General features: G+C 43.5%; 1 protein-coding gene across 8 annotated transcripts in view; it reads right to left on the bottom strand.

Moving 5' to 3' along the window:
- Positions 1 to 21932, bottom strand: part of ZMYM4 (zinc finger MYM-type containing 4) — a 38442-nt gene extending 16510 nt beyond the window's left edge. For 2 of the 8 annotated variants that reach the window (XM_038160549.1, XM_038160553.1), the window contains exons 1-10: positions 21666 to 21841; positions 10744 to 10786; positions 9817 to 10344; positions 8216 to 8283; positions 7478 to 7648; positions 4691 to 4769; positions 3724 to 3976; positions 2948 to 3122; positions 2626 to 2838; positions 492 to 642 (exon numbers count right to left, since the gene is read on the bottom strand). In XM_038160549.1, the coding sequence (XP_038016477.1) occupies positions 492 to 642; positions 2626 to 2838; positions 2948 to 3122; positions 3724 to 3976; positions 4691 to 4769; positions 7478 to 7648; positions 8216 to 8283; positions 9817 to 10344; positions 10744 to 10786; positions 21666 to 21707 (1723 nt within the window). In that variant the 5' untranslated portion in view covers positions 21708 to 21841. Of the gene's footprint in view, positions 1 to 491; positions 643 to 2625; positions 2839 to 2947; positions 3123 to 3723; positions 3977 to 4690; positions 4770 to 7477; positions 7649 to 8215; positions 8284 to 9816; positions 10345 to 10743; positions 10787 to 13930; positions 13992 to 21665; positions 21842 to 21887 lie in introns of those variants that run through there. The other 6 variants (XM_038160550.1, XM_038160551.1, XM_038160555.1 and 3 more) reach the window with 6 other exon arrangements.
- Between the last annotated feature and the right edge of the window lie 301 nt (positions 21933 to 22233).

The following is a 22233-nucleotide window of genomic DNA, read 5'->3' on the forward strand; positions in this document are numbered from 1 at the left end:
TGCTTGCCAGAAATCTAATTAATCTCCCAGTTTCCCTAGGATGTCAGTAAGCATTTGTCTATTTCCACATGAAAAAGAGCTGAAAATATTTGCCTAGCTCCGTGCAACATTGGGCAGAGGTAATAAAGCTGATCAACCCCAGGGAACAAGGCCAGGAGAGTCCCAGCAGTGGTATGGCACATGTCCACACAAGAGGTTTGTCTAGCTGGAAAACCCATGGGCTGCACTTGCAAGAGCAAGAAAAAAAATAGATTTAAGATTGGTTATCATGTGGAGTTCCCTAAAATCAAAACTGAAATAGCTGTACTGTCACTGCTACATTTATCTACAATAGAATGCCCTGTCATTCCCATCTCAGCACTTCCCTTTAAAAAAAAAACACTTCCCACCCTCCCAAAAAAAGAATATCAGGCTTAACTTTCAAGACAAATCAAGCTGGGATATGAGCCTCAGGAAATGAGGTTTCTATAGAAGTAAAAGGATAAGCTTACCTGAAGAAGTGACCATTTTTACTCTGTATGCTGACAAACAGTTAACAGAACAAAACAGTTCCATCTTCCCCAAGTTATTTGTGCCCTCCACCATCTCAGCTGAAGATCTCAGAGATTTACACAGTGTGCAGGGTGTAATTTTAGCTGACTTCTGTGGAAACAGGGAAATTGCTTGTTCATTTGAAACCCGGCATTTTTTATTAACCTGGAAATTGTTCACTAATATTAAAATATTTATAAAAGGGGCTTGAAACAGCAATTGTTTTATAGCTATTAGTTATATTTATAGCTGTTATTTGTGGTGCAGATTCATTGATCTGAGCTGTGGTTTGAGCAGCTCCCCAGGCCACTTTAACCAGTACCAGGCTGTCTGGGAACTGCAAACACTCCTACAGGTACTAGCACAGATCAGCACCTTGTATCAGACAGCTTCCAACATCTTGCTGAGGGGATTGACATTTTGCTTCTGGTTTTTAATGCATCAGCTGTGTAGATAAATAATATTCCCACTGAAGAGATGAGGAAACAAGGAACAGGGAGAAGCAGGTCCCCCTGATGATGTTTGATAGCAAAATGAGAAAGAGATCCTTATTCTAGTAATAATCACATTTTCAGTGTGTGGTCTACAAACTTCTTTTGAAGAGAGACACAGGAAAAAGCCTGATTTTCATAGACACATTATCTGTGTGTAAGGTTGTTTTTTTTTTAAGGTCTTTAGGTTTGGAAAAAACTTTGAGAATTCGTGCACCAGATTATTTTAGTATGACAGCCTTAAAAATGCACTTTGTTCTATCACCAGCTATTCTAGCTCTTCACAGGACAGAACAGAATACAAGCTTTTAGGGATTTTAAAACACCCACAAACCTCCAGAAACTATCAGAATGTACCTGACAATTGAGCTGAATACTGTTTAAAAATCAATTAAAAATAGATTTGACTTAACCTTATAAGCTTTGAACATACTGTATTTTCAAGAGAACTATCACATATGGGCTTTTGATGTGTGATATAAAAGCAGCACGAAAATGTTTCCAGCTTATTTAATTTTATCTCCAGATTTGTTTCAGAGGACAACTCATTCTGAAGGTAATTTTCTGGATGAAATACATTTACCATAATTTTTTTTTCAATTCATTAGGCCTTCTTGACCTAAGTGGCCTGGATAATGGGACAGCAGAGTCAAGTCATAAAATGAAGTTCCATTCTTTTATCAGAGGGCAATTTTTCCTGAAGCAATTGCATAAGAATAAATAATTCAAAAATAATTGAGCTATTATAATAAATTAAGGTTCTCTTAAATACTCAGGTCTTCAGTAATCAAAAATAAATATGAAAAGTTTAAAAGTTAAAATCCTAATTATCAACTAATTATTACTTTTCCTTTCCACTTAATTCAAAGGCTACAATTTAATAAAGAATACTCTTTAAGGAGCATCTCAAGGCTGAAAACAGTCACAGGAGGCTGCTGCTGGGGGGGTCCCACCGTGTCTTCTCCCACACTGGAATTCTCTGGTAGCTGGTCCAGTGGTGAGAAAAAAACAGAGCAACACATTTGGGCAAAGATTAGGCAGCAAATTATGATCCCTGGAAGTGTTCAAAACCCGCTTTGACCTGTGACACTTTGTGATATGGTTTAGTGGGCATTGAGTATTTGGTTGAAGGATGGACTTGATGATCTTGGAGGGCTTTCCCAACCCTAATGATTCTGTTATTCTTGAAATGACAAAAGCAGTTACTTTAGACCACTACAGTAACTGAAATAACCAACCAGTAAATTGGGTGTTCCTTAAAACACTTAAAATCTAATAAAAAATTAGATGGATTCTATTTTTAGTATTTTGTCCAAATACAGAATCATGGAATCCCAGAATGTTTTGGGTTGGAAGGGACCTTAAAGCTCACCCTGTTCCACCCCCTGCCATGGGCAGGGACACCTCCCACTATCCCAGGTTGCTCCAAGCCCCATCCAGCCTGGCCTTGGACACTGCCAGGGATGCAGGGGCAGCCACAGCTTCTCAGGGCAGCCTGTGCCAGGGCCTCCCCACCCTCACAGAGAAGAATTTCTTCCCAATGTCCATCTAAACCTGCCTTCTGGCAGTGGGAATCCATTCCCCCTTGTCCCATCACATGTACCTGTTTGTAACCTGTCACACATATGGAACTGCAGAACTTTTTGGACTGTCCTTCTATCTGCAGGATGTGACACTGGCCAGAGCCACTGTAGCAGTATCCCCCACAATATTCACAGCAGTTCATGGTCAGGTTGTTGGCCGAGCGGAACTGGGAGAAGCAGGCGTCGCTGCAGAGCTTGTGCACCACGTTCTGGTAATTCACCTCGTGCCTGATCTGGAAGAAAAGGAATATACAGCAAGGACAGGAAGAGTATGCGTGGGCATCTCTGAGACAGCAAGTTGTGCTGAGCTAAAGAAATCCTAACGAGGAAATTGGCAATTACCACTGCATTCTTCTGGCACATGCTGCACTTGCTGGAAATGCTGTTGGTGTGGATAGTCACAATGGGTTTCCTTTTCAGTTCATACGTGGACAGACAAGACTGGCTGCAGAAATCCTTACTGAAGTCTGTGTTGTCAAACTGGGCAGTGATTACGTCCTTTGGATTTAGAATTTCTCTATGGAAAAAGAAAAACAAACACAGAGATAAAGGATTAATGCGATTTTCATGTCAACTTGCTGTTCTTGCTTATTCTGGAGACGAAACTTTCTCCAGGAATGTTAGATCCATTTAATTCTCCAGGAATGTGGATCCATTTAATTGAAACCTTGAATACATTAACTCACCCATGTTTTACTTCATTTTAGGGATTCATAAATCCATTTTTCTTTAGAAGAAATAATGCATAAAGTACTTTTTGAAAATGTACTCTTGTTAGTAATTCTGAGAGTGCAATAACATTTTGAAATGGCAGGAAGATGCTGGACCTTTTGAAATACAGTTTTTCATATTTGGCTCATTTAAATCAAAACAAGAGAAGATGCATTCTGCACCACAGAGGCTTTTAAATCTATGTGTGTGTAAAACCCAATTAAGGAAATGGAACTGCAAGCAGACAGACCAATTAACAAAGAACAGCATCAGCCACCAATTTTTGAAGGGGAGCCTAAGAGGAGCAACGCTTCCGACACAGCGAGGGGCACAAGAACAGAACTGAAGCCTTTCATTATCTGCCTGAATATCAATTATTAGCAGAACAAATGAAAGCACTGTCCTACTTTGAGCAGCTTGAGCAGGTTTTCTTGGTAGAAGCTGGTGGGCGAGAAGCTGGAATGGTGTATCCAGTGAGGCACAGTGTGGAGCAGAAGAGCTGGGTCGAGCCTTTCCTCTGGTAGGCAGTTTGCCCCTTCTGCAGGATTTTTTTACAGCCAGAACAGGAAACCCGAACAGCTGTGCTTGGAACTGAGGGTAGCATTTTACTCATGCCAGAGGATGCCACAGCAGGCTGGAAACCTGATGACAGCTGTGGAACTAAAAAAAAAACCACACAGAGAAAACACAGAGTAAGCGTTACAGATCCATTACAAAGAACTCACTGGTGTGCAGGGGCAAGCACAAGGCTCATGGCTTTATTTGGGTTGTCAGGGTCTAGAGGAGAATCAAATAGCAGATGAACTCTCCACAAATACATGCCCTGTGCTGATTTTCTGCATAGCAGATTTTTATAACTACTCTGAAGATGGAGAATGCGCTTTTAACATCCCTTTCATGGAATCATGGAATGGTTTAGGGGGAAGGGACTTTAAAGATCATCCCATTCCACCCCCTGCCATGGGAGGGACACCTTCCATTATCCCAAGTTGCTCCAAGCTCCGATGTCCAACCTGGCCTTGGACACTGCCAGGGATCCAGGGGCAGCCACAGCTGCTCTGGGCACCCTGTGCCAGGGTTTCCCCACCCTCACAGGGGAACAATTGTTTTCTAAGACCTAATCTAAATCTGCCCTCCTTCAGCTTAAGACTATTTAAAACATTCAGTTCTCCTATGCACTTCACATTCAATTTTCCTATGCCTCAAAACCACAATTATTTCACAATCTCAATTTCATTCTCTCTAAACCAAACTAGTTCTTCATTCCTACTGGGATCAGACACGGCGAATGAAATGCAGAGTGACCTGCAAGACTATTTGCAAAGGTGACACATTTTACAGATTTAAATGAAATTAGTCTTGTCTATTCCTTACCAAGAGGATTGCCACTGACTGAAAATACAGCACTGATTTTCAGCTCCCCTTCCTGAGATTTTGGCTGTTGGCCGTACTCCTAAAACAAAGGGAAAGGAAAAGGAGAACAAATACACACATGTAATAACAGGTTACATGATTCCATTCTTTCACAATGCTGCATTGAACCTCGGGGAAGACTGGGTGTCCTAAGCCTGCTCCAAAGGCTGGGTGACAAGTGAGCACCACACACAGCTCCTGCTCAGAGCTCCACAGCAAACCACACCTGAGGGGGTTACAAATGGACAGGTGGAGCTGCCTGGTGCATCCCCCTCTCCAGCTGCACTCCAAGACACCTCAGAATTCAGCCAAAGCTTAAGGGAATCTCTGCTTTCCATTCCAGCTTTCCAGCTGGAAGTGCTTTTGTTCTGGGAAAGAAGTTTTATCTTCACACAAAGGAGGATGGCAATGAAATAGAGCTGGGACCTCGTAGGGGAGCACTCTGTATTAACCAGGAGTCAGGACCTTGGAGCAGCCTAAGGTGAAGCTTTGCAGCAGACCAAGGCTGGCACCAGCAGGGCTAGACCATCACAGTCCCAGCTCCAGCACGAGGGGAATCACCTCCCATTTGGTAGAGGATGAGAAAATCCCTGGACAGCTGCTGGTGGAATAGCTGACATGCTATAAATGACTGGCTTAGTCCCCAGCAGCTATTCACACTGACAGCACACTTCCTGCCTTGCTCTCCCTAGAAATCTGAGCCAGAAAGCAGCTTGGAACACTCCACATGTAAATCTTAATAGGCTGAATAGCATAATCTCTTGGAACTACAGAGATGATAAGATTTAGCCTACTTACAGTCGTTTGGGAGTAGTGAGGCATGATGTCATGTTATGACTGAGCTAAATTCACAGCTGCTGCCTGGCTGCCAGGGAAACCAACTCAGAATCACTAAGCAAAAGGAAGCTCTCCCTTCCCAGTAGCAGTGAGATGCTCCCCCGGCTTCTGCCAGCTCCCAAAATCCCACAACAACCTCCACTGAGCACGTGCTCAAACTGAGCACTCCTCTCGCTCCTGTGGGAAAATTTGAAATTTCTATACTAGACAACCAAACCATTTCCCAACATGTTTCCCAGGAGACAGGCAGTGGTATTCCTTGACCATGTGAACCATCAGACTGAAACAAGCAAATCTCAGGGTGAGAAGCTCAAAGCTGGGTATGGGCATGCTGTGATGAAATTCTTAAGCACCATTTTTATTATTATTATTATTATTTTAAAATTATTCATTTGCAGACATACAGTTTTTTAAGCACTTTAACTGTAATTGTATCATTAGTCAAGAGTAGGAAAAGAAATGGAGGCAAATCCTGACATCAACTGTGCATGATCAAGCAGTTTCACAGCAGCTTAAGAGTGCTGAAAGCCAAAAACCTTCAGCTCCAACTATTGGTTACAGCGAGAAATGCTCTTATCTTTCAGGAAATATTTTTAAAAAATCCATAAAATCCCCCCCATAGTAATTCCAATCTAAAGCAAAACAAAATTAACTCAGTTCTCCTACTTTTCCAGTATCAGGCAGAGTTGATAATCACAGGATTTTACTCCAGGAAGGAATTTTTTGAACCATACGATATTTGACATTTAAATTCTTCAAGTCTTCATTTTTACTTATTAATATGATCTTTGATAACCACAGACATCTCGCCTTGCATTCCACACAAATCCACACAGCAGATGCCATCTTGGGAGGACAAAAGAAGAGACAGATTTAACTAATCTACACGTGGTTTGACATTCTACAGGTTCAAGGAAAAATAAACCCAAACAATCCCACAGAGACTGAACAAATCAGAAGGACAGTAAAATGTGAAGTTGCAAATATTTTACTTATTGAATTGAGAGTATTATGGGAAAAGAAGAAAAAGTGCTGGGAAGACAGGCCCAGAGAGAAGAGGAGGTTCAGCAGAAGGACAAAGACTGATGCTAAAAACTAACACCTGCACAGGAACACCAACACTGCCGTGTTGGCACAAAGGGATGCATCATTTTGGGAAGTTCTGCACACCTTTAACATATAAAATCTGATATGTAACCCAGATATGAGCAGTGAGGAGACAGGAATTGCAGCACAGCTTGTTCCCTGGTGTCACACAGCAAACTTGTGGCACAGAGATTGGCTGGAGCTCAGCAACCCTGGCCCCAGCACTGCTCAAATCCACAGGTCAGACCTTCTCCAAGTTGCAATCACTGAGTTTTACCTGAATCATCACAAAAAGTGTCAGTCTTGAATGAGAAAGTCACTTAAACATGTACTTAAATTGACTTCACTGATGTGTAAGTATTTCAATATTTTGCTAAGTCCTTTAAGTGCTAATTTAAAACAAGAACAAACTACTGTGCTTGCAAAGGCAGCTTTTAAGAAGGAAGCAGCAGCAATAGCTGCTTTAATCCATATCTCTAATTGTGACCACTCATAAGTTATTTAACAAAATGTGATTTACAGTTTGTTTCCTAGTTAGATAAAGTGTCTATGTTGCCACAGATTTAGTTACAGAAGTTTTAGAGCACTTGGCTTTGTTTCTAACTGAAAGGAAAAACATTTTCAGAGACAAGGTAACAAGACATCAAAAAGCTGAGGGGGGGGGTGGGTAATTTTTTCATAGTAGTTTAAGAGGGAAAAACCCTTCTACTAAACTATGTTCTTCAAGCTAAGTTTCGGCCAACAAACCAAATAAATGGCTGAATTTTTGTTCAGCTTAAGCGGCCAGCTGTCAGACCAAAATGAGAAATGCAATGGGAAACTTACCTCAGAATTACCAGGTTCATCTTTAATTTTGTCTAATAGTCCCTGCTGTGGGGCCATAGCTTTAGCATATTCGTCATCCAAAGGCTCCTTCTTAATTCTAATATTTGGTGCAAAGGAATTCCCCAGCTCTTGTCCAATAGATTCCTTACTAGAAAATAGGTAGCTAGACTCCTGAAACAATAATATGAAAAAGAATTCACCCTCCTGCATCTGCCATGAGGAGTTGGGCTGCTGCCAAGGGGAGTTTGTGCTGCAGACCAAGAGATTTGGGTCCTGCCAAGGTGGGAGAAATGCTGGGCAGCAGCTGCTGCCTCAACCTCCCTGCAGCCCCCTCTCTCATCCCACCCCCAATGCTTTCCACTCCTCTGGCCAAAGCAGAAGACACCCAGCTCTGTAAGTTGGTTGTTTGGGAGTGTCTCCTGTGGATACAGCTGTTCCCTGGCTCATGTGGAAAAAAAAGCAGCAGGTCAGGTGGATGCATCCAGCTGTAGGTTCGGCTCACCGGTCACTCCAACCGTGCTGAACGGGAAAGTGGCTACCAAAAGAATCCTCAATCCAAAGAGAGGCTCAGGAAAATTTTACAAAATTATATCTACTGTTTAAGTAGCAAAGACGTCTAAGAGTCAGAAGATCAGTTTCCTTGACACTCAGATTTACACTCAAATACAAAATACGTATTTTGAATTATTCCAGCATATTGCTGCACTTGCAAAAGTGGTTGAAAGATCTATAGCTTACCCTGAAGTTAGTTTCTGGAGTTTGTGGCGCTAACTGCGTCCGTAATGTTTCTTCTACTTGATTATGAACTGAGGAAAACATATACATTAAATAGAAATGAATACAGGTTCCAATGCATTTCCTTTAAAACTATCAGAGTCTCATCCTGCTCCCCAACCCCAGTGTCTGACAGCACCTCACCACTATTAAACTACTCCCTTTCTCCTCCCTGTAGGTAAGGTGGTAATCCCTGAAGAGAATTGACTCTTTTTTAATTGTTCTACTGGATCATTATTTTCCCATTCCAGCAAAACAGTTGTAAACTTCCGATGCAAATTCTTCATTCAGAATTTTCCACACCTCAGCAGATTCTGAACTCCCCTGTTTTGACATTTAAGTCAGAAAACACTTTTCAGAGCAACATCTTCCAGCTTTTTCTTTGCTGTGCTGTTCTTTTGCCTTTTCCCCTCTTCTCAGGAAACAGCATCTTCTGCTTTTTTAGAATAGATCATTTAAAAACTCTGGATTTGCCTAGATACTGGATGCTACCATGAGCATTTATCATTCTGGTTTCAACTACTGACTACTTTACCTGATCTTTAAACCGTAGGTGTTTACAACTTCCTGAAATACATCTTATGTACAGAAACATTCTTCCCTTGACTTCTAACTGAAGGTAAAAGTAGAGATACATCTGTTATTTTATTTTAAAAGATATCTTTATTGCTTCTCTATCATTGGTGCCACCTGGAAGCACTGATTTTAAGATGCTGTTGCTGAACATTTAAAGTTTAAGCCTCAGAACTATAAGCTGTGAATGTGAACAAGCAGCCAGGAGTCCCTCACGTGCTGGCTCACCCTCCCTCTGCTGAATAAGATTAAACCATGCGTTCCTGCTTGGTTATTCTTAACTCCTTCATTCACTGTTCTGCTGTAACTTTCAGAGCTTGGGAAGACAAAAATAAGCGTGTGGGCAGCAAGATTATGGAGGCTGTCAAATGAGAAAGGGAATTTAGGCATCTTTGGTTCTTTCCATGTTGGCTGGATGAAGTCCAAGACACAAGTATTTGAGGAAGAAGGGGAGCAGTCTCCCAGGAAAAGCAGATTTCAAGCTATGTTCTGGCTTAGTTCCTGCAGACACTAACTCCTTCCTAGCAAGCCTTTCCCTGATACTATCAAATCCACACTGCTTTAAATGCCTGGGCATTAGTGAAGAAATGGTGCTTTGCTTGAAAAATCTTTACTGGCCATCAACTTAACCTAAACTTCATCACCTTCTCTTTTAAGAAGCTCCATGGTCTACAAAAAACAGTGAGAAAAACCAAAAGGAAGCTTGAATTGTCACCCAGCTTGGTTTAGAACAACAAAGGATATGTTGAGGCTCTGTAACAAGCTGTGGAGGATGAGACCTCCCTGACACTGCCAAGCCCTTTGCAACTCCTCCTCCTAACACAGAGTTCATTGCATTTCAGGGTTCTTCACAAAATGCTCCCCTACACACAGCTCTGCCTGTTCTCTTCAACATCAAGGTGATGTTTCTAGTAATTAGCCCTATTGCTGATTTCTCACTAGTTCTTTCTTCCTCTTGGCTGGGCAGCCAGGTCTATGATGTCAACAGTTACCTGCTTTGTCAAGAAAACTGCTTTTCAATCTAGAATCCATATCTTTAGGGATTTTTTCCAACCGTTTTTCACGTTCTTGAAAATGTCCTTCTCTATTCTTGTCCTTTGCTGAAAAAGTCTCTTTGCCATTATCTCGTGTTATGCTAAAATCTTTTCGAAGTGATTTAAATACGGGGCCCTGCTCAAAAGGGGAAGTGAGATCCTTCTGGATCGCATTCTGAACCTGAATTTCTTTTTCACCGTCCAGTTCACGATCTGGAACTCTCTTGCCCTCTTCCAGATGATCTTCATCACGAATTGCTGAAGAAAGAGTGTCTTTTGGAGTGAAATTCTGATCATCTTCGTTGTCACTCCCAACAACAGGTATGCCTGCAAGATCCCCAGAGTTCAGAAAATAATCATGATCATCACCCTGCAGTGAATTCTCAGCTCCTGCTCGATTCGCTACTCCGTAAGACAAGCTGCCCAGGGCGGGTGCTAAGTTGTGGTCAGCGTCCTCAGTCATCTCTGCATCCAGAATTTCACCACCTAGGGAGAAAAAAATCCCAGTGAACTGTCAGAAAATGGACCCATTTCATGTGTAACGAAGGAGAAGTGTGAGTGTCCTATTCTGGCTGATGCTTTAATTCCTTGAATATTTTCAGCCCTCTCAGGCCAACATTACTGTGAAAACATTGCTGACATAGGAATGGTTCAGTCGCCCTCACCACTCCGAAGCAGAAGCTGAACTGAGTAAAACTAACCAAAGAAAGCAAAAAATATTAATTTCCATTCACCTCACTTGTAGCACTTGTGGAGAAGGCAATGCAGGAGGGAATGAGCAGGAAGGGCTGGGATGAGGGCAAGACAGTCTTGTTCAGCAGCAATGACACTTCCAAGACAGGCTTTGTGAAACTATGACATTAGAGAATAAATAGAAATACTTACATTTTTCTGTAATATCAAATACCGCATCAGATTTATCTTCAAACTGTAAAAAAGGAAAGCACTGTGTCATTGTCTTGGTCAGCTGCCATGTACTCTGCTAAAAAGCATCTGAGCAAAACCAAGCAGAAGGATCACAATTCTTCCTCCTCCTCCTTCCTTCCTTGCCCCAAGCAAATTTTTATGAATTAAGACTGTTCCATCACTGAGAAGCCACACTAACCCTAATGAGTTCAGAATACATAGAAAAGGCACACAAGGAAAATTTAGAAATAGTGCTGCTTCCCAGAGGAGAGAGGAAAGGGAATGTCAATTTTCTCTACTGCCTGGGATACCAGTACCAGGTCAAGGCCACAGATTCTGCCCTGATATTCCAAAAGCCTTCATTCCCTCTGAACAGCATAAATGAAAACCAGGAGCATGGGCAGCTCCCACTGCCATGGGCTGCACAGGCCTAAGGGTTTCACCTCTCTTCCAGGGAATTCTCCCCTTTCCAGGAACAGGGAAATGCAGTGCTTAACTTCCCAACACAGCCAGAGCCAGTGTGAGCGTAAGCACAGAAGACCCAGATGCTGAGTGCTGCACAAACATCTGCCTGCATTAAACATCCTCTGACAGATGTTGAAGTTGTTGGCATGCTTGGATGCTGCCTGGAGAAGGATAATTAAAGTTTCCTTCAGAATGTCCAAGTCATTAGCAGCCTTCTTTTCTGCCCAAGAGATAACAGGAATTCATTTAAGCCCTCTCTCCTTTCTCTGCGTCGCCACCTCTACACTTCTTTCCTGCTAGATCCTGCTCACACTGCAATTCTTAAGCCATCTTAGGGAAAGTAATGGGATTTGATAGCAGAGGGATGAGCCCTAATTTCATTTAACTCAAGTCATTTAGCTGATAAATCCGGTGTTTCTCGGGACTGTGATGGGAGCTATCAGTTTGGCAGCAGGCAGCTCAAGGAAAGGATGACAACAGACTGTCCTAGAGGTCATTTGATGGCAAAATGTCCCTTTCCAATACCACTTGCAGGTCTGCAAAGACAAGGTAGCTCCTTCAGCTTAACTGGACACACATGGAATAGTGAGGACATGTCCAGCATGGCATCAAGTCAGTTGGATACTGCCCCAGAACTTTCTAGTTTCTCTGAGCAGACACTTGAGGCTGGAAAAGTAAAACAGAACCAAAACAAAACAAAAAAAAAAGGTTACAGTTCCACAAGGCTGATGCAAGTCTTCTCCATGTAATTATCTACGGGGAAAGAGTAAGGAAACACCTCTCAGGAAGGTTTGCAAGGCCTGAGCTCTGTTCCTGCTGTAATGACCTCAGGAGTGTCTGCAAGATGGAAGTTTAATGTAGATCCAGAAGCCCATTAACAGTCAACTAAGTTTCCACAGGTGTAAAACTAATCCCCATAAATACTGGACATACTAAGTGCTCATACCAGCTGCTGAGGACATGGACAGCAGGGGTGGGCTGCTTTCAGAGAAGAACACGGAAAGGAACTTGTTGCCATTTGATAATAATATCAGAGCATGAAATTTTAGGAGGCAAAAACAATAGCCCAGGTCCTTGACTCTACACTGACCTTTTTTTGATCCTTTTTTGCTTCCTGTCAGGAATTCTCTACCCTCTCCAAAAATGTCACAACAGAATTTGAGGGTAGGATAAAGGGAACTTTCAGTTGAGATGAAGCATGAGCTCATCGTTTTCTCAGAGTAGATTTATATCAAAGTAGTTCTTTAACTCTTCTGAGAGCCAAAGCACCTGGGGGGAAATATTCCAGGTCCTACACAACCCTGGCTGCCTTACACACCCAAACCCTAGGTATTCCTTCTCCTCTTCTGGTGGTAACAAATCTTTTGCCAACAGCTGACAAGCCCAGGAATGCTTGTATTACCAAGGGATACATTCTGCAGCGTGGATCTCTCTCACTGTTTCATTCAAAGAAACATTTAACAGGCAAGTCAGCACAAGAGGCCACCTGCAAGAGCATGAGGGACTCCCCTCCCCTAATAAACATTCTGGAGAAGCTGGAAAACATTTACAATCTACCTGGAAAGAACCCAAGACACTTCCCAAACACCAGGTCATCCTAGGGAAAAAAACAACCCTGTTCTGTTTCTTCACTCATTATTTTGTGAGGATATGAAAAGAAGAGATCCTCTTGGATATCTTCTTCTTCCAAAAGGTTTTTGAGAACAGAGGAAGATCTGTGTCTGTGGTCTAAAGCTTTCCCTGGAAATATTTATAAACCAGGAACTCCAGCATCTGACAATACCAGCAGCTTTATCTAAGCCACCATCTAGTTTCTGACTGTGAACAGCATCAGAACTCCCACATAGTGTAAATTAAAAGGGATAAAACCAGGAAAAGTGTTGGGATTGTGTGTGTGTACACATATGTATCTACAACACATAAATATACATATATATATCCCCACCAAATTACTCATTCTATAAGTCTATAACTGGACTGTCCCTGAAATTAGAGGTTTGTTTTTTTTTTTCAGCATTAATGTGGGGTATTTTCTCAGTTATACACTTCTAGTCCCTTCCCCAATGTCACTGCAGCCTTGTTCAATGTCATCCTAGGAGGAAATTTTGTGTCTCACCAGTTAAAAAAATGTATCACTTTAATAAATCATGTACATTAGCTTTGAACTGGATTATGGTCTTGTATCACACAGAAATGTGAACAACACCACCCAGCTCACTATTTCTATATTATTCTATTACAATTCTGCAAGGCAATTCCCTCCTCCTTTCATCAGTGTTAATTCCTTTTATTTCTTCTGTCAGATTTTTTAAGATTTAGTGAGAAGTGGAGCAAAAGCACTTGAGGGGCAAACACGGAACTGATGGCATTTCCTCTGGTCACTTTTGTCAGATCTAAGGAGAAAGGCACCTCAACACCTCACATTAAATTTTTGATAACTACAAAAGGAAAAGTCTCAGGAACAGAGTTTTCTGTTCAAATACTGAGGCTTCAACTCTTCATCTCAGTCCTCAAAACACACTTGCAGTTGTAAAACAAAACTCAATAATACAATATTCTAAACCACCTTCATTAAATCACCTCGGCAAATATTTGCCAGAGAATAATAATTCTTGGTGGTTTTAATCATTTAACTCTGTAAGAGTTTAATACAGAACAGTTTGAGTTTGGTATTAGTGAAATTCAGTGTTTTAGGCTATACCTTTTTAGTGACTGCCTCATTAGCTAGGACTGCACACAAAGTGGTCCTCTGCCTACTCAGGCTGTAAAAAAACAAATAAATGAATCAATCGAATGAAACAAGAATAGAGAAACGGTGACAAAACAATGAAGTATTTCTGAAAGCAATGTGACTTGTTTAAAAGTAATACTCTATAAAAAAAGACAGCGTTGCTTTTATAAACAAAATAAAATTCCACCAGATATGTCACTGGTTTTAATAGATGTACATGAGACTCTGAGGGAGCAGTGTCACAGTCCCAGCACTAACCTGCCTTTGCTGGGAGCAGGGAACAGAAGGACACATATTTACACTTCAATACAACATGCTAATTTGAAATAACTAAAAAGCTGATCCATACCTTCATGGTGTTCAACATAGCCATGTCATCCATAAATCAAACAATTCATAGATTATTTTGGTGCAATATAAAGAGAGAAGCTGCCTACGGCTAGAGTATTGCTTTGTATGCAAAACAGAGAATTCCATTAAGAAAGAAACAAAACAGTGTATCCACATTACACACACAGAATGTCTTTCTAGTAAGCTTCTGAAGTTTGATCCTAGATTTTAACATATCCATAAGCAAACTGTGGAAAGGAAGCAGATGTTAAGAGAACTGCAATTAAAAATAGTCAGAAATGATTCTCAGTTTGCCCGTAGTTTCCTTGTCCCTCTATGCACAGCGCAACCCCCACTCCAGAATTCATTCAACTGACGAGACACCGTTTGAAACCAAAAAAACAAATAAAAAAAGAATTGAAATTGCAATCGCTGTTCTTGAGGCAGGTGGATGAGTTCAGGAAGCATCCCCTGACCTTTTCCTCATGGCAGGGCCCTGGCTGGGATGCCAGGAGGAATGCCAGGAGGGATGCCAGGCAGGCAGCCAGCCGCGCTGCACCTCTGCCACCGCTCAACTCCGCGGCACGCGTGGAATTCCGCAGCGGCTCCTGCCGGAGCTGCTTCCCCCCGAAACACGGCCAAACTAGGGATCCCTACCTTCGGAGCACCTGGGGAGGGAAGAGACGGGGTAACAAAGAGCCAGGCTGCTGCACATACCTGCCACAGGAAAAGAAAGGCTGCGGCAGGAAGAGAACCTGCCGGGGTCACAGCCATAGAGCCGAGCGTGGCCGGCAGAGCCCCCCCTAGCCGGCTCCGGGACCCCCGGCACCGCAGGGACACGGCGCCTTCCTGCCTGGGGACAGGCTCCGAGTCCCTCTGGGGACAGCGACAGCCTGAGCTCGGCAGCGTGGGTGTCTCCGAGGCTTCCCCGAGCCATGTTGAACACTTGAAAAGGTTGTTCTTAATCTCGTAATACAGTGGAGATGGTGATGGGAGTTTTTAAAGGCAAATCCCAACCATGTAAAAGAGCAGGTATTCCCCAGCTGCTCATGGCTCCCTACATTCTGTTCCAGAAATACAATTTTACCTCGCATCTCACTTACACATCTTCAATTTTTAAGTGTCAGGACAGAAGATTTAGGCATGTGTTGCTCCCCTGTCATTTCTGCATTTTAAGAATTCTGGATTATTCACAGGGAAGTTCAGCATGGAATTTTATCGTCCCTTTCTGTCACCAGGCTCTTCTGATATTCCTGAGCTTTTGGAATATTCACAGGCCGATTCCAAACAAACCTTATAGTAACTGTTATGTATGAAATTGCCAATCAAATCGAATCAATAATTTGCAAGAGCAAAATTATGATAAAATAACAAAGTATAAAACTTCATTCATAACATTACCATACCCACCCAGCACACACACAGAGCCTGCACACTGTTACCAACATGAATGGGGCCAAGATGAATCTGTCAAGCTCACAGAAGTTGCAGAGAACCTTATTTTTTCTGGAATATTGGTGGGTTTAATCTGTACCTACAAAAACCATAGGATGATCCAAGCCCTTCTCCCATTCACACACAAAATCATGGATTTCAGGAGGAAGCAGCTCCACGTGTGATGGTTTCACCTGGCAATCACAGGATCCCAGCTTGGTTTGGGTTGGAAAGGATCTTAAAGATCCTTCTTCCATGGGCAGGGACACCTCTCACTATCCCAGGCTGCTCCAAACCCTGTCCAACCTGGCCTTGGACACCTCCAGGAATGGGGGCAGCCACAGTTTCTCTGGGCAACCTGTGCCAGGGATTCACTACCCTCAAAGGGAAGAATTTCTCCCTAATATTTGTTATTAACAACAAATTTCCTTGCAATGGTCTTTGCAGAGACACCAGATTTTGATGTGCTTTGGGCTTTTCAATTAAGAAACAGACACAAACCACACAGCAAGCAAACAAACAAAGACATCCACAAGAAAGACTTTGTTTCCAAACAAAGAACTTCTTCCCTCAAAACCTCACCCCTGGCTCTGTGCTGAACTTCTCTGCTGCTGGTAAGACATAAACAACCACTAAGACTGGGATTTTGGTTTTACTGAGGCTGTAAATGAGCTGAAATCAAAATAATTCCAGTTTCTCACAGCATAAGGCAGGAGAACTAAATGGAAATTACAAGGATGTAAAAATGCCCAAAATCAGAGCAGGGGCTGTGTCACAATATGTTTATGCTGTGATGCTCAGCAGTCACTTACTCCACACCAAGTGCTTCAGTTCAGTCACACAGTTTGGGTTTTTCCACAAGCAGGCCAGCACTGTCCAGATCACAAATGGGTGCTTTTGGCCAAAGCTTTCAAAAGTATGGCTAGTGAGAAGATTAGGTTCTGCAAAGCATGGAATCCCCTTCATTCCAGTTGGCTCAGAAGCTGAACAGCTCACTCAGAGAGAGCCATCACTGTGTCCTTTAGGGAAAGCCATTCCATGGAATCACACTAAGAAGTGCCAAGGGTGACAATCCAGGGTGGAGCAGCAGCACTGAACCTCAGGAAGATCACTCTACTCAACGTCTCTTCCAGAAAGATGATTAACTATGTTAGTAATTAGTTGCTACTAGCTATATTACTAATAGGAGAAAAAAATAAACCTAACCCGTTGTAAATTAATTTTTAAAGAGAGTGAACTGTTTGAACCTGAAGTTCTCTGCTCCTCATTACAATCTGTCCTCAATTAAGAAACCCACAAGGTGGTTTTGTGAACAAATTGGGAACATTTACAACTGTAGCACTTTTTGCTTGACAAACTCAGCGGGACCATCTCCTGCCCAGCCTGGTTTGTGTTCCCAGCCCCACTCTGGTGACTGGGCTCAGCTCCATCAGGTACTGCAAGTCCTCTCCCTTCTCCTGAGAGTTCAGTGCCAACAGCAATTGATGGAGCAAATGGGAGAGCCTGGATGTACATCCAATTCTATTTCAGTATTTGTGTCCTTAAAGAGACAAAATATCTACTTCATTCTTCAAAGTACCTTCCTAACTCTGGCTTTATCTTTGCCTCTTCCACGATTAAACACAATAAAAACCTGTTAATAGCCTGCATTAACTGTACTTCATAAAGCTTTCTGAGCAAACAACACCATATAAAGATGAATTTCAATGCAGATGAAATCTTTTCATGTGCTCTCAAGTCTTTTAAGAAATACCAAGATTCACAGAAGTACACAAATGAGTTATTTTAAAAATAATAATAATAAAAAAAGGAAGTACTCCAAAATGTCTCCTGTGGGAATAACTCTGTAGAGTTGTGCTAATTCTGTTTCAAGTTCTTCTCACCTAAATTTAGACAACTAAACATTAGTTTATTAGGCTAATGATTCAGGTTTCCTCTCTTTCCAAAGGAAATTAAAGGATTCTGGCAGCAGCAATTTATCCTGCCCTGGGACTGTGGACCAGCTATCAAAAGGGAAAAGGACCAAATGTGAACTAAAGTCTTGGCTTTGTCACCAAAAATCTGATGTATTAAACTTTGGTTATGACAACAATTGCTCATCACACTTCTTTTACTAAAAAAAAATTCAAAGGCATTAAACACAACACACTTTTAAACTAACTAATGTAGAGGCAAAGCCTATAATACACCCAGCTACTTTTAAAATTAAACGAATTTATCTACAACAGTAGAAAACACAGTAATCAAAATGAAACACATTACCATCATTCTTCAATCAGTATTTGCAGAAAGCACAGATACAACACATAATTTTTGGATAGATATCAGTTTGGTAAACCAAATTACACTCTCTTAAACTTCTTATTTCCCTTGGAATTTCTGAGGAACTCTTCCAGAGGAAAAAAAGAATGGGCACTACAGGCAGAACACAGGCTGAGAGGATGGACACTGCAAGCACCCCTGTTCTGCTGACACGTCCTCAATGAAATAGTCTCTGCTGCAGAAACCTTCTTTTGAAGAGCGCAGAGGATCCCAGAGAACAAATGTTATGTGAGTGAGGTCCAAGGCCTTTACCACACTCATGGGATGGATGATGGAAATCATCTGAACTGATGAGTCAGACATTGACAGAAAACCTTGGAGTTTGTGAGAGAAAACTTCCCGTAAGACTCAGGGCAAGGCATTCTGGAAGGAATGATGGGGTACAAGAGTCATCAGTCATAGAATGTGTTTGTGAGAGAGTTTGTGAGAGAAAACTTCCTGTAAGACTGAGGGCAAGGCATTCTGGAAGGAATGATGGGGTACAAGAGTCATCAGTCATAGAATCACCGGATGGTTTGGGTTGGAAGGGACCTTAAAGATCATCCAGTTCCAACCCCTAATGAGAGAAGAGTTGAGATAACCACTTCAAGAACATTGTGAGCGACTTCAGAATTAAATTCCACAATCCTAAAGATGCCAAAGGCCTTGAATTGGGCACAAATAGCTGACTTAACTTCCTGTATTTTATACAATGTGAAAAGGCTTAACCTAAATGCCTGGGATCCATTATGCTCATTTTTGGAAAGAGAATTCAAAGATTATGACATTAAAACATCCTTTGAGAGGTGCGCAAGGCTTGGCAGAGGAACATTTTCATAATCTTTCTACCATTCTGGAGTAATTTGGCCACAAAACTTCCTAAATAAGACGATCTCCTTCAATTTTTAATTACAGTCGTGCAAAATTAAAAATCTTTTGCAAACATCTGTTTTATTAATGTGGACGCCCAAGGGTTCACCTGTTCACACCACATGAATTTCCAACAGTCCAAGTGTCAAATTTCAGTACAGCCCAAACTGTCTTGCCTGGTCCAAGGGGTTATCCACAACTGTTGTAAATAAATGAGCATTCCAGTCCAAACAATTCACTGTTCAAAACAATGACATTATACACAAATTAAAGTTGAATTGCCAAAAATATTTTTATAAACTACACAAAAAAAAAATCTTTCAAGTTAATATTGATCCTATGCAGTAAATGTTTTCCTTAGCATACACAAGTTTGATTTAGGGCAGAAATTAACCTGCTTTAAAACAATTTAGCCATAAAAAACTTCCCAAAACCTATCAAAAATTAAATTAGAGAAACTGCTGTCAGTCTTACACTGGCAAAAATTTTATTCTTTATAGTTTGTTGCTCATTCATGGATTGAGTTAAAAGATGGTGACTGCTTATCCATGGGATTTGCAACGTGCCAGTTTCTGGAATAATTGCAGAGATTCCAATACTGAAAAGAACAACTCTGAAAACACCACCAACTGCTAAGCTCCTGTCTGAAGAAATCATTAAATCACTCTTTATTTTCTCCACACAAAGGAAAATGATTTTTACAAGAAATGCTTGCTATGCCTTAGGCACAAGACTGGGGAGAATCCAACATCATGACCTCCTGTAGAATGGGAACTGGGCCACCATGGGGAGGAGAACTGGGATATGCAGGTCTTCCATGACCTCATTAATTATTAGGAGATCTCTGGGCTGCTCCCAAGGCTGATGGAGCCTGTGAGGAGTGAGGTTAGCCCAGGATTCACTTCTCCCCGTGTTCCTCAAGAACATCTCGTGGCAAAACCAGCTTTGGGACGATGCCTCACGGGCAAGTCGTGTTTCCTCTTTCCTAATTTACTTCCCCAGGGCAACACTACTTCCCTGGATCATTCCTAAATTTTACTGGAGTCCTCTGCTTCAGCAGGAGCAGAGAATGTTGTCAATGCCAACAGCATGGGAAGCTTTCCATACCCTACACGTGGAGCAGTAAGTGATGGAGACTTCCACACTTGGCACCCAGGGAACAATTAGCCAACGAAGAGAGAAATGATTTTTCCTGAGACCAACAAAGATGATATTGACCAGATACATTTGTTATTCCTCAGTGGGTAAGTGACAAGCTTGGGAAGAAAAAAGACAACATTCTCTTTTTCTGCAGGTAACACCAAGTAACTCCACAGATGAAAGGAGCATGTCGAGGCAATGAGCACGAAGAAAACAGAGACACCAGGACAGACAGCACGACCTCTGAGCAACCTGCTCCAACACGTGACAGTCCTCATGCTGTACAAGTGTTTCTTTATGTCCACTAACATTTCAATCACTGGCAATGAAGTTTCATGCAAGATTTCTCAAGTCACTGTCCTAATGTCCTAAATGCAGCCATTTCCCTTCGCGCTTCTTGCAGCTAGGCAATATTGATTGCCCCAAAGACCTGCACGTTTGTGTACTCTGTGAGCAATTGCACAAAATTCCTGGAGCCTGTAAGTGAAGTGCTTGGAAAGACACAGGTTTAAGAAATTCACAGATGATTGTCATTTCCTAACTGCAGAGCAGTCAGGCATCTACACAACTCACTCAAGTGAGACCCTGAGAGGTCGTGTCCTGTTTGGTAACAATTAGTTTCAATGTTTATCAACAATTACTTTCACAAGTTTCAAGTTCCCTGATACAAATCCTGCCCACCAACGGAACACTTGAGCCTCTGCTCTGGTCTTCCCCAAGGCTGGAGGATGGGAAATCTTCATCTCTGGGAAAAGCAACTGGACAGCTCAGTCTTGTAGTGGGCTATGGACTCTTCCACACAAGCAGAAACATGATTGAAACCTCATTCCTGGCAAAAAGCTTTCAACTAAATGCTACATGTGTGCAGGGAAGAGGACTGGACTCATGGCACGATAATTTTCAGCACTGCTGAAAACATTCACCCACAGATCCTTCACAGCTACAAGTGTTGGCCACCAAGAACCTTCCACTGGTTTAAGAGATGAAGTATTTCTTCAAGTAAAGTTGGACTTGATCATCTTGGAGGTGTTTTCCAACCTTAATGATTCTATGAAACCAAATAGATGAGAATGGACAGTGTGCTTAGAGACCAAGAGGTGACAATGACGGCTCAAGTTGTGACACCGAAGGACCAAGAGCTGGGATGTTCATGGCTAAAGGTACTGGCACGAGGGTTACAGCCAAGTCCTGGAAGGGGCATAGCTAACACAAGTCACACAAGGGTTGCAGCCAAATCCTGGGATGGCCACGGCTGACAGAAGTCATTCAATGGTTACAGCGTGAGCACCCAAGAACTGGATGGTGCTGCCATCTTGACTCACTCTGGCCTGACACGGACAACTGAAATTAAGAGGAGCAGCAAGGACATCGTGCTTTAAACAAGGAGACGGACGGTGACGACAGCTCCCGGTTAGCTGCAAGTTTATTATTTAAGTGATGCCAAGACGCTCGTGGCGATGATGCTCGGACACTGCCCTGGGGGAGAGGGAGCTGAAGGGCCCCGAGGGGCAGCGCTGCTGGCCCGCGGCCGGGCAGCCCGTGCGGCTCGGTGCCCCCGCGACCCCCGGCGGGGCCGCGCCTCGCCCGCCGCATCCCGCCCCCGCCCGCGCCCCCCGCGCCCCCCACTCACCCTGCCGCGGGGGCCGGGCCCCTCCTCCTTGGCCTCCGCCATGTTGCGCCCCCCCTCAGCTGTCCCAGCCCGGGGCGAGGGGCCGGGGGTCACTCCCTCTCAGCCTCCCCCGCGCTCCGGGGGGCGGCGGCTCCGGGGGGCTCCGCGGCGCGGCGGGCGGGGCTGAGGGGGGGCCCGGCGGCTCCCCGAGGGCGGCGGGGGGGGGGGGGGGGGGGCTCGGACCCGCCAGGCCGCGGCCGCTGCTCCCGGAGCTGCCCCGACCAGCCCAGCGCGGGGCCGCTCCGCGCATGCGCCGCACGCCCGCGCGCGCCCCGCGCAGGCGCGGCGGGGGCTCGGCGGGGCCGCGGGGTCGGGGGTGCCCTGAGGCGGGGGGGACGCGCCGGGAGCCCGGGCGGGAGCGGCCCCGGAGCCGCGCCGCCCTCACGGCGCTGCCCTCACGGCGCTGCCCTCACGGCGCTGCCCTCACGGCGCTGCCCTCACGGCGCTGCCGGCGCCGACACGGCGGCGGCCACCTCGTGGCGTGGCTGCCGAGCTGGCGGCAGGTGGTCGGTGGTCTCCTGGCTCGTCT

This window comes from Motacilla alba, chromosome 23 (genome assembly GCF_015832195.1).
Source record: "Motacilla alba alba isolate MOTALB_02 chromosome 23, Motacilla_alba_V1.0_pri, whole genome shotgun sequence".
NCBI classification, from domain to species: Eukaryota; Metazoa; Chordata; class Aves; order Passeriformes; family Motacillidae; genus Motacilla; species Motacilla alba.